This window comes from Colossoma macropomum, unplaced genomic scaffold (genome assembly GCF_904425465.1).
Source record: "Colossoma macropomum unplaced genomic scaffold, Colossoma_macropomum, whole genome shotgun sequence".
Lineage (NCBI taxonomy): Eukaryota > Metazoa > Chordata > Actinopteri > Characiformes > Serrasalmidae > Colossoma > Colossoma macropomum.
The window spans coordinates 50,513,938-50,526,569 of NW_023494789.1; the positions used below are offsets into that span (position 1 = coordinate 50,513,938).

Sequence of the window (12,632 nt, forward strand, 5' to 3'; positions counted from 1 at the left end):
GAACTAGGCAACTAACACCACCCAGTATATCACAATATTTCTTTTTTCCAACATCTGATAAGCTGGAACAGAAAATACTTCAAAAACTATGAATATAATTATTTGTTTTCAACATTTAACGCAATGTGCTGCACTAAATCCAATTAATTAGGGCTAATTATGCTCTCTTTGTAAGTAAAAGGTGCAGTTGGGAAGTGTTTTTCAGAACTGCCAATGTCCACGATATGCTCAGAAAAGCATATTGTGACATATAGTGACATAATTTATCACGATTACAATAAATACTGTCATATTTCCCAGCTGTAGTGTTAATATTTGATCACATTAACAGGTTATTAAGTATGACAGACCTGGTTTATTTGTATTTGTTTTAATGTTATACAGTGCTTTTCTGGCGAAGATATGCTTACTGCTGAGATAAACAGTCTCAAACAAATCTCACGTCTGCCTAAGATGTATGCACGGTACTGTAGGTAGAATTAGATTTTTGAAAGAAGGCTGATGTCAATGTTAATGAATATCAGCTGCTGTTTTGTGAACATATTTTTAATTTGTAGATTAAGTAACGTTTGCAGCCCCCCAACTACTAATCAGTCTGAAGTTATGCTGAATTGTCTAATTTAGCTTGGATTTTTAATGGTATTTAATCACTTTATTTTCATTTCAAAATACAAGAATGTATCTTTTGGAACGTAAACATCTCTGCATTCAATAAAACGACTGAAAATGTCTTTAGAAGCTGTAGTGAAAGAGGCCTTAACCCCAAGAATACCGGAGGTCTTAATGCGATTCCAGTTCTAATACCAGAACGTGAACATGTGGGAGCGTTCTTTCACGTTAGTGAACATTTTACGATTGTTCTTTTCCGGTTGTCAGTACTTTTGTTTTATTTTATTTATTATTAAACCTCTGAACATATCATTTGTTATAGTCGAGGCTGACGAGGGGGATCAATGCATTCTTTAATGTGACGCTGTGACGAGTTTTTTTCTGTGTAGGAAAACCTGTTTAATTCCTGACGGTTCATTCTATGTAAATTTGAATCATTTGAAGAAGATAACATTGTTGATTAATGCACAATTTGGTGAATTGTTATTCTGTTTAAACTTGTTGTAAAGAATAAACCAGTTCACTCTGATTTACAAAATGCGTCGCTATGGCGACTGAATGAATGACTGATTATTGACTCAACTTTAAGAAATGGTTCAAATTTGGGTGTGAAGATGAAAATAATATCGAATGACATCATTAAAAAGGGGAATTCCACTAGTTTTTCCAAATTTCATCCATCATTCAGTTGTTTGAGATGTAAACACACTGATTCAGAGTGGTTTGGTGTGAAATGGTTCAGATGTCTTTACAGTGGTGGTGATAGGAACCAGGGGTCGCCATGACTACAACACAAATATAGACATTTTATTTACTATCCAAAACCACCAGTGAACCTACGAGAACGAGTCTTCTGAGTTTATATAGAATGTTGATGATGGAAAATAGTGGAAAATCTGAAATAATAAGTTTCTCTTGGGACTGGTTTGCCTCTGCATGTATCCCTCCACCATGAATGGAGTTTTAAGCCAAAAGCTTCTTAGAAGTACCATACATATCAGACATCAGCTAGTATTCATAACCATTTCATGTAATATCTTTCTGTGAGGGAGCTTTTAGAGGTGGACGTCTGGTTCCTATCACCACCACTGTGAACAGTTCTGACCCTAAGTTTCTAGAACAGAGCGTTTCGCACCAAACCACTCTGAACGACTTAATTATGCATATATTTTTCCTGATCATTGCTAAAAGTGATGTAAGCAGTTGCTGAAGGCCCCTAAGGCCCTGTGAGTGTACATTATGAGTATTTTTTTTTATATTATTTGTGTCCACGATATTGGCAGAGAACATCACTTCTTATTTATATTTGTTATTATATTCCATTACTTTTTTATGCAGACAAAACAGATAATAACTGTTCTGTTGTGTTTAGCGTAGCATTTATTACATCAATTACAATTATTATTATTTTTCAAATCAATTTTAATGAAAATAACTTGTGCAAGGCGGGGCCAAGTAGGATGTTGCTTATATTATATTATATATACATCATTAGTATTATTTTATGAATATTATTTGTGTCTACCATGATTTTGGCAGAAAATACTGTATGAGAACATCACTTCATCATATAATTTATTTCATTATATTTAATTACTGTATTTATGCAGACAAAAATAGTTAATCTGTTGTATTTAGCATAGCATTTATTACATTTTTCTAAACAAAAAGAATTAAAATGCCTTGTTTAGGGTGAGTGGGACCAAGTAGAATGTCACTTAAGACCCCCAGATGTTCCAAACTGGCCCTGGTTATGTGGACTGGGGGGGCTTGTATGTGATGGGGGCCTTTTTCATGATTATATGCAGAGCTCCCTCATTAATTATGCAATAATTTGTAAGTATAAAAGCGTCTTATACACAGTTATACACAGAATGAAATTTTATCACATATGTATGCAATAAAAAAACTGAATTAGAAAATATCACATATGAGACAGAACTGATAACTGTTTTCCAGACAGAAATACTCTGAACACAGACTTTGTACAGAAAAATACACCACCACAGATATTTACAACAAATGCTTCTGTAAGAAGACTGTCGTGCTTTCAGTTTGAAAGATGTATTGACAATAAGACCAACTCAGGAGAATTACAGTGAAGCTCCATCAAAAAATCTGATTTACACAATTTCCTCCTCAGCCCCAGTGCAGTCGATCAGCCGAGACATCTCTGGTGTCTGAAGCTTTCTTGTTTAGTTATGCCCTCATGCTACAAGGCAAATGTACACTCTTAAAAATATGGTTCTTCAAAAGTTCTTTAGCAAAGACAGTGGTTCTATATAGAACCATGAACACTCAAATATCCATTTGCATGTCTAAATGGTCCTTTGCTTGGTAAAATGGCTTTTCAGATTGATGGAGAACGGTTCTTTATAGCATCTCTTTGAAAAGGGTTCTATTCAGCAGCAAAAGGAGTTCTTCTATTGTTATATTTTTGGTATTGTAACAACAGTAGAACCCTTTTTGGTGCTATATAGAACTGTGCCATGTGCTCGGAGTTCAGGTCCCGCCATCCTGCTGGCTCTCGAGGCCGTCATCAGGGCCCAGGGGATGGGAGCATTGCACAGGAACCATTTTCAAAAAAGGTTCTATATAAAGCCATCTACAACACTTTGTGTTTTGTATAGAACCTTTTGGAAATGGAAGGTTCTATGTAGCACCAAAAAGGTCCTTCTATTGTTACGATGTCAACAATGTCAGCTCCTAACAACAGCAGGATGCTTTTTGGTGCTATATAGAACCAAACAAAACACAATCTCCAACAGTCTGGAAAACCATTTCACCATGCAAAGAATGTTTTACGCATGGAAATAGTGCTCATGGTTCTATATAGAACCATTGTCTTTACTGAAGAACCATCTTTTTTAAAGAGTGTAGCTAACAAGTAATAGAAGTCTGTTGCTCAAGATAGACTTATTAGCTTCGTAGCTCCGGTTCAGCCATCAAATATGTCTTGTGCTGTTGTCAGAAGAAAACCTCGTATCTCCAAAATGGTAACTTTACAGAAGAAGGAAAAAAACCTACTTTACTTTTAATGTAAGTCAATGGAACCAGACGTCTTTCCATGTAATTCTGGGTCATTTCTTTTGGTCAGTTCCTCATGAAATTTACACACAATGTAAAGGGTAACAGGCATTTTCAAAATATGTCAAAAACTGAAAACGACAAAAATGGAGATACAAGGTTTTCTTCCGACAGCAGCGCTTGGCTGATCGACTACATTCAAAATGAGGAGCTAATTTGTGTACATTTGAACCATGACTTTAAAACGATGAACGATTTACGAAAACAAAGACATACAAATTCCAATAATTTACATTTAGGTGCAAATACGACGATAAACAAAAGAAACTGAGCACCATTCATATGAATTCAACATGAAACACACTTCCAGAGCTACATCAGGGTGGTGCTGGTGAACGTGAGTAGAGCAGTTAGAATTCCAAACAGGCCTGGAGTTCATGACAGGAGCCAAATATGAAAGGCACCCCCTCCTTATGTAAACTGTGGCCAATGATCAGCCCTACTGGCATCTTATATATGACATTTGCTAAGATTCTGATGCTGCTTCAAAGTGTGGCTTGTGGAATTAGAACCAAATCAGTTTTCTCATTCAGAAAAACCTCTAACCAAACATACTAATGTAGTTTAAAGTGAATGACAGTAAAAGAATCCAGGTAACTTGTTGCTATGACTGTTTGCACCATCAAAACCAGCTTTCTGAGCCCAATGTTTAAGAAATTCCTGAGCAACCTGTCCTACAAAACAGAAACAGGAATAAACTGAACAACGAAACTTATACTGAACAACCACTGGGTGCTTTGACTCGCTTGTGAAAACTGCCCAGAACAAAAGAATGAAATTTATTTGTATTGCAGACACTGAAACAGATAATAACTTTCACATATCTGAACAAACAGACGATGATCCAGCATTTTATTAGCATCATTTACCTCTGACATTTCTCTCTTCATACAAAAATAATTAAAAAATCATAATATTTAATTAAGTTACCAGCCCTGAAGGCAAAAGTCTATAAATAACACTCAGTGAACAGATCAATAAAGGAATGCTTAACCCTAAACTGCTAACATTGCTAGTTGGGGCTCGTTAACATGCAAATTCATGAGTAGCCATATTTGCATATCCGAAGTAAGATGGTCCTTTGAGTAATCGCTCAACGTTTACGGTCATTGAGTCTCACTTTGCTCAGTTATTTAACGCAGCCCCGACTGCACAGACCATTCAAAAGTTTGGAATCGGCTTTCATATGAATTGGTTTTGTTATTTTGTATATATTTTGCATATTAAATATGCTGAACTGGATAACAAAAGAAACTTTTAGATGTTTTTTAGATATTTTTCAAAGATAAATAATATAAAGTTTATAGGAATTTGTCTCCTTCCAGGTGCACTTATCGCTTTGAAATGTAAGGCATTATGGATATTAATTATAGTCATTTTAGAATCACTCTGTTCACCATTCTTGACATTTAGAAAAAATGTCTAAATTATTTCTTTACTTTTTTACAGTTTAATGTTAATTATTTGCAATTCTTTAGGTTTGTGAAGATGCACTGGACTAATATTTTAAAATTACTATAAATGATACATTTATCTACCTTTATATTAGTATAAAAACCATTGATTCCAAACTTTTGAATGGTGTCTTCTACACCTACAGTACTGTGCAAAAGTGCTGGAATTCTCAGAACAGTGGACTGACCAACCCAGGGTCCAGACCAGACATCACTGAATATTTTTGGATTACTTCAGAAAATGATCAACCAACTTCTAAGACTGAACTTTGCAGGTGTGGCTGCAGAATAAGTTATATTTAGTTGTCTAACTTCCTGTGAATATATGTTTTCTACTGTTTGCTGATGCTGAAAAACCTGTACTGAATGACTATTTTGACTGGAAATTAAACAAAGGGGGTTCTCTGACTTTTGCACAGTACTGTATCTGTTAGATGTTTGGCGTTCTAGATCATCAGTCCAGCAGGGTGATCTTGACGTGATCGTCCCGGCCCTGCCACAGCATCTCTCCCTCAAAGTCTACCATCTTGTGTTTTCGGCAGCGGAGCAAAATCCCCACCACCTTATCGGAGATCTTGACGTAGCGGTCGAACAGGCGGCCGAAGGTAACGTAAATACGGCCGTCTCTGTCCCTCTGCCCCATGTCGCGGATGATGAAGCACATCTCCTCCATTTCCCGGCGGATGTGTTTCTGGGCGCGGTCGGCTCTCTGAGCGGTTTTGGAGCCCTCTTTGGGACGCCCGTAGCCCGCGTCGCCCTTGTGCAGTCGAATGGCCATGGCGTGCTCGTAATCGAAGTCGTCGCTGAACGGGTTGAGCTTCTGACCTTCCTCGTGCTCCGCGGCAAACTTCTGCCACTTGCTTCGTATGTCGCCCATTGTGGTCACCCTAATCTGCAAGATGGAGGGCACCAAAAGTCAATTTGCAGTCGTACTTTACTGGCTGCTAACTTTACAGCTTTTAGTCAAGCTGCTTTTTAGTCAGCACTTCACTCAAGGGTGCTGTACATAAAGCTACATAAGCTGACATAACCCTACATAAATGCTTATTCCAACAGGTGTCATCTGTTAGCTGCTTTAGCTAGCTTTGATCTAAATTGGTGAACGAAACCTTTATAGTAAATGATTTACCTATTTGTATAAGCATTTAGAAACATTTATGTAAGGTTATGTCAGTCGTCATGACATGCTTATGTAGGCGTCATGTAGCTTTAAGTACGGCACCCTACAGAAAAGTGTTACTGTCAGTTTAAGTGGCCCGTATCCTTTATTTTTCTTACATTGTATTTCAATTATTACATTTGTGCAGCTTTATGCACCAAAAACATTGAAAATGAATTTTAATATCACATTTTCCAACCTTTCTTTATCCCTTAGAACTAAACAAGCTGTTTTCATTACTGTGCATGCATATCAAGATTGATATATGCAAACAAGCTCTGTTCTGATTGGCTCAGTCCTGGCTGAAACATTTCTTATAACTTCAGTGTGAACGGGCGGAGCTAAAGTGCTGTAGGCTGAATAGGCTGATGTATGACATCACAAATACTATGAATTCAAAACAGGCTGTTTTGGTGGATTAGTTTCAACACATGGACTGTGTGGACTTGAGAGTGAATGGTGTGTTTTGAAACTTTAACAATGGAAAATTGTGGAAAATTTGGTTTTCCATGATACAGACCATTTAAGGCGAGACACTACAGGCAGAAATGACGATGACGATCTTTCAGTACCCTATTTTTTGATGAATTGCATCAAAATTTCCTTTTTCAAAGCAACAGCTGACTGTTTGTGGTTCTCAAGTACGCTTGTTAATTATAAATGTAATGTATATCCAATAAACGTTTCTAATATTTTGGCCACAAATTCTTAAACTTGCAAACTTTTCCATATTTTTAAAATTTCTCTACTGTTGAATTGAAATATTCCTTCCATTGTACTGTATCGTGTTGTGTTTACTTTAAATGCCCCCTCAGCCTCAGTGTGTGAACCCCTCTTAAAATTAAACGATGGTGAATGCTGATCCGTTTCTCTTTACACAGCAGAGCTTTCACTTAACTCAGACATTTATCCCTTCGAATATGTTTCAAAGTGAGTAAACTTTCTTGAGATAATGAAAAGGTTTTTGACACAACAGTCTGAGCACTACATAAAATGGTATCTTGTCAGATAATATTCTCAAATCTAACCAATAAATCTAATATTTCTCCTGATGAGAAGCTTAATTTAAGATGATTTAACTTATTTCCAAACATTTTACTTGTTTTCAGTGCTTTTATTAAGTAAATTTATCTCCCTATAGTGGCAGATAATTGTGCTTCTTGTAAGAAATGTGTTTGAAACCAGCAAAATTATCTCCAGTATAGTGAAAGAATTTTACTTAAACAAATGACCTAAAACAAGTAAATAATGTCTAGAAATAAGCTAGAAAATCTTATAATAAATGCACAACCTTCTCAAATGGGAAATATTAGATATATCAACTAGATTTAAGACCGTCTCACTTGACAAGATACTATTTTTTGCTGTGAGGTGGCAGCCGTCTTGTTTTACAGTAGCAGATATATGATCAGGGATGAAAGCCCGTGTGTTAATTTATCCGAGATGGATTCATTTGCTCTCTGAATGTGTTCAGTTAGTGGATCTGCATCTGGAAAAATAACCCAAATGTATTAGCATTAGTTATTATATATGTTCAGTTGTGTGTAATAAAGGCTACAGATGCAACTAAACACTACTGACGTCTGTGATCTGCACTGTACTTTACATTAACCATGTACGTCTGCAGTCAGACTCTCACACACAATGTATTTCACATAAACAAGATATCAGATCATAACTGCATTTTCACAGAGTATCAATACCCACAACACTCACTTCTGTCCTGATAAAGGATCATTTGAACATATTTAAAATTAAGATACTGGAAAATAAGTTTATCTCTAAAGGTATCAGACAGTGAAGAGCATCAGACAGGATTTTGGCTCTTTTCATACATTTTTAAATGCATTTGATAAATATTTCTATATGTAATATTTCCCTATACATTTAAAAATATATTTGGTTAATATGGCAATATTTTCTGAAATACATATTAGTGTTTGGAATGTATTTGACATATTTTAAATATATAAAAATACACATCCATATATATTGTTTTCCATACGGCTCTAAGGGCTCGGTGTCTTATTTAAGACTTGTTTGTGAACAGACTGATCCGGTTTGTCATTCAGTTGTTTGCCAAAAGCTCGCGCTCTGCTGTTCTGCACCGGCATGTGTGAGACTGTAACTGCTGATATTTCTCATGACGTCCTAAACGGGCACTTATTCCGGCCCGTGTCATATGCGCCGGTGGGAATGTGTCTCGTGAAACTGGAGACGGGAGACCAGCAGGCCGAGCAGCGGAGCACATAGCGCAGTGACACAGCTGTGACAGTTCTCACTCATCGAGTTCATCCAGCCATGTGCTGCTCTTTGAAGGTCAGACTGAAAAACATCTACTGTATTTATTTACATACATTCCACTGTAAGGAAACGGTGACGGCAGGACAGAATACTCTGAGAAATTAAGCTGCCATATGCTATTAAAATAAAAAGTCGGGTGAACTTCACAGCTTTGTGAGTGAAGTCAGCTTGAGGGCTTTGGAGAACTTTAGAAGGTGAGGAGGAAGATGACTTACATGCTTAAGTCGAGTCAACTTTTCCACAGTTACTTTTGGCTCCCCAATAAAACATGTTGAAAATTTGATCTGTGGGACGTGTTTGAGGAACCTTGAGCTCTGTGCTGAGGTTCTGTACCAATTTAAGGTTCCTACACAAGTTCTTTAGTAAAGTCAGTGTTTCTATATAGAACCATGAAGACTCAGAGAACGCTTTGCATGCTCAAATAATTCTTTGCATGGTGAAATTGTTCTTCAGATTGTCAGAGAATGTGTGTAGATGCTTCTACATAGCACTAAAAAGGGTTCTGCTATTGCGACGCTTAACAATAGAGGAACCATTTTTGGTGCTGTATAGAACCTTTTTTAAAAAGTTTCAATATTGAACTATGTGCAACATTTAAAATATAAAACCTTTTTTGAAAAGGGTTCTATATAGCACCAAAAAGGATTCTGCTATTGTAATATTAAAAGAACTCTTTATGGTTCTAAATATAGAACCATTTTTAAAAAGGTGCTGCATGTTCTCCATCAATCTGAAGAACCATTTCACCATGCTATTTAAACTATTTAAGCAAGCAAATGGTTCTTTGAGTGTTTAAAGCACCCTTGAAGAACCATCTTTTTGGAGAGTGTACTTTTGGAATGAGGCATAGTATAATACAGTACAGGCCAATCAGAACAGAGCTCATTTAAATATATCTGTCAATAGAAGAACGCTTTTTAGTGTTATATAGAACCACTTTCAGAAACCATATAGAACACATTGTCCATCAATCTGAGAAAACATGCGAATGATTCGTTAAGTATACTGTATATGGTTCTACATAGACCCACTCTCTTTACTAAAGAACCCTTAAAGAACCATCTTTTTTAAGAGTGTAGAACCTTTACATTATGTAGAGGTTCTTTAAAGTCAGCATGACACCAAAATCAGAACACATTCTCCTGCCTTAATGGGACGTATTTCCGAGTTAAACAGGATATTTTTAGTGGGAAATAAATGTGGGCGGGGCCTGATTTTGTTCTTCAGGATTTGATTGGAGCATGAAAAGTGGGCGACTCGAAACAAGCGGAGCCAGACTCTGAGGGTCAGCAGAATTCATCTGCTTTACAAAAAAAGAAGATAAATAAAAATAACCAGACTTTAAAAAACTACAATATTCAAAAGTCACTAAACTTTGATCAGAGATTACAGAGAAACAAGAATTTTTCATTTGACTGATACGATATGATGGACTGAGCTTAATATAAATACAAACTAACAAGATAAAAAAAAATCTATTTAGATTTCAGGTTGACTTTAAACAAAAATGAAAGTTCAAAAAGTTCAAAAATCCACTGAAAGTTTTTCAGTAACCTAAATGTGGTTCTACATCATTCAAAGAACTTTTTATTTATTTTATTTATTTTTAAAATGGTTCTTCAAGGCTTCTTTAGTAAAGCCAACTGTTAGAACTGTGACAATTCAAAGAACCGTTTGAATGTGTTCTTTGCATGGTAAATGGTTCTTCTCTATGATTCTCTTTAAAGAACCTTTAAAAACAGGTAACAGTAACAGGCCCTAACAAACACCAACGTAGTCATTATATAGTAGATGATTCTTAATGACTATAATAGCAATAATTTAATGCAAATGCATTTAAAAATTTTAGCATTTGAATTACTTATTTATTTGAATCTTAGAAAAAAAATTATTTATCTAGAAAAATACAAATAATTAATATATAAATATGTACATGCACAACTATGAGTGTATATGCTGTTTTAAATGGTTCAATGTATATGTATGATTATTTATTTATTTATTTAAATTAAAATGTATTAATGTTATTCGCTTTCTTGCTACTTTATGATGCATAAACTTTTCTTGAATGCTTACTTAATCATTATTAAGCAGCTGATATAACTTTTTAAACATTAATAATCATTAATTTGGCCCCTATTATAAAGCTGCATGTTTCTATTGTATTTATAAAAATATGTTGGCCAATAGTTATTAAACATGGTTAAAATTAAAACTTTTATAATTTACTTATGCACTCATTAATGCACAAGCAACAATTATATAACTATAAACTGATAAAGTATTAGTTAATAATTAGGTTTCTATTCATAAGGGCTTGCTATTATCATGTTACAGATCAATGCTACAGTGGTCAGTGTTGGAAATAATGTCCATTTATAATGAATCATGCTAATAATGGATGCCATCTGATTTGTTAGTTTTGAGCCATTAATTAATTAATTAATTGTTTTATTTAATCGTTAGAACCTGGATGAATAGCTCTGTTCTCCCTATTCAGTCAAACAGCAGTAACAGTGTGGAGTATTTATAAACAGAGAACCCAATACAGAGTTATTGATGTGCAGAACATACCTTGGGTCTGCTAATTGGTTTCTTCTGCTCAGCCTCGCTTTGATCACTGTTGTCACTCAGAGCTGCATCTTCTCCCAGTCCGCTGTCCTCCGTGTCCAAGCTGCTGCTCCGAGACCCCATCTTCCTTTCTTCTCTCTGTCCCAGACCCTTCACCGAGCCGTTGGCCTTCCCACCACAAAGCCGTCTTCTGGTGGGAGACTCGTTCCCCAGGAAGGCTCTTGGCTCCTCAGGTGTCATGTGGTTGTTGTGGATCTTCTCCTTGATGGAGCTCACCAGATCGTGACCACATTCGCTGCGTTTTGGCTCGATGGCCTTGCTGACCGTGCCTGTCTTGATCTTGCTGTCAGCTTTGTCTTCATCGTTGACCACGACAACTCGAGGCATGACCAGGAGCTTCACCTCGTTCCTTTCCTTCTCCTCCTTATCCTGGATGATGGAGTCGGGCATCCAACCTGAGGGGATTGTGTCTTGTTTGCAGGAGTGCTCGTTGGCCCAGTTCTGCCAGCTCTTGGCCAGACTGGTCACCGTGGCGGCCACCTTGATCTTTCTTACGGCCCTGCTGAAAGGCCGACTCTCCTGAGCGGTGCGGGTACTCATGGCTGCTCTACTGAAGCTTTTGAGTTGAGGGACCTGTTTGGAAGCTCAGGGCAGGACGCAGGGCTTTTAATGCATCGCGAAAGCGGAAGTGCCCCCCAGAGATGGGAGGTGCGACATTCCTCTTTTGCACATGGTGACCACCATGACCCCCAGGATGCCGGCAGAGTTTTCCTGGAGAACCGGACACTGAGCGACCATGCTCAGGCCAGCCACTCATGCTCATGCAACCCAACAAAAATATACCACAACAGAAACATTTGCAGGTCTTAGTTTAGGAATCTTGCGCAAGTTTCTGGCATTTGAGGTCTATATATTCCACATTAGCTCACAGGACTATTCAGAGACGAATTCGGGCACTGATTAAAAGGTCTCTCAATGCGTGGCCCCCATGCATCGCTGCTGAATGTTTCCTGCAGCTTGCCAGCACTCTCTGTGATGGTCTATTTTTTGCTGTTTGGCTCCTGCCGTGTGCATGTGCTAGCTTCTGTTGATTGATACACAGGCCTGTTCTGAAAGCATGAGCCAGGCTATTTTAAGGAGCAGAGTCGTGCGCAGCAAATCTGGGATGAGCCAAGGACTTACACCAAAGTCTGTTCCATTTACACCACCGGCTGATAATGCAGCCATTACGAGATTTTTTATGTACGTTATTTTGTCCCCCGAGGTCCATTTATAATGTTGGTGTGGTTTTACAGTGAGGGGGAAACAACTTTCAGACACTTCTGTCTTTGCTATTTAATATCGCTGCTGTCGGAACAAAAGCTTTTACCTCCAATTTTTGTTATTTTTCAGTTTTTGACATAATTTGAAAATGCTGCTCTTCACATTGTGGGTAAATTTCATGGTGA

The 12,632-nt window shown here is 37.1% G+C and overlaps 1 protein-coding gene across 1 annotated transcript; it reads right to left on the minus strand.

Annotated features, from left to right (window-relative positions):
* Window positions 1-5,481: 5,481 nt before the first annotated feature.
* abraa (actin binding Rho activating protein a) lies at window positions 5,482-11,841 on the minus strand. Its single transcript, XM_036571582.1, has 2 exons — window positions 11,188-11,841; window positions 5,482-6,042 (listed from the first exon to the last, which is right to left on the minus strand). Exons 1-2 carry the CDS (start codon window positions 11,782-11,784, stop codon window positions 5,605-5,607), a joined length of 1,035 nt encoding a protein of 344 aa, XP_036427475.1. The 5' UTR covers window positions 11,785-11,841; the 3' UTR covers window positions 5,482-5,604.
* Between the last annotated feature and the right edge of the window lie 791 nt (window positions 11,842-12,632).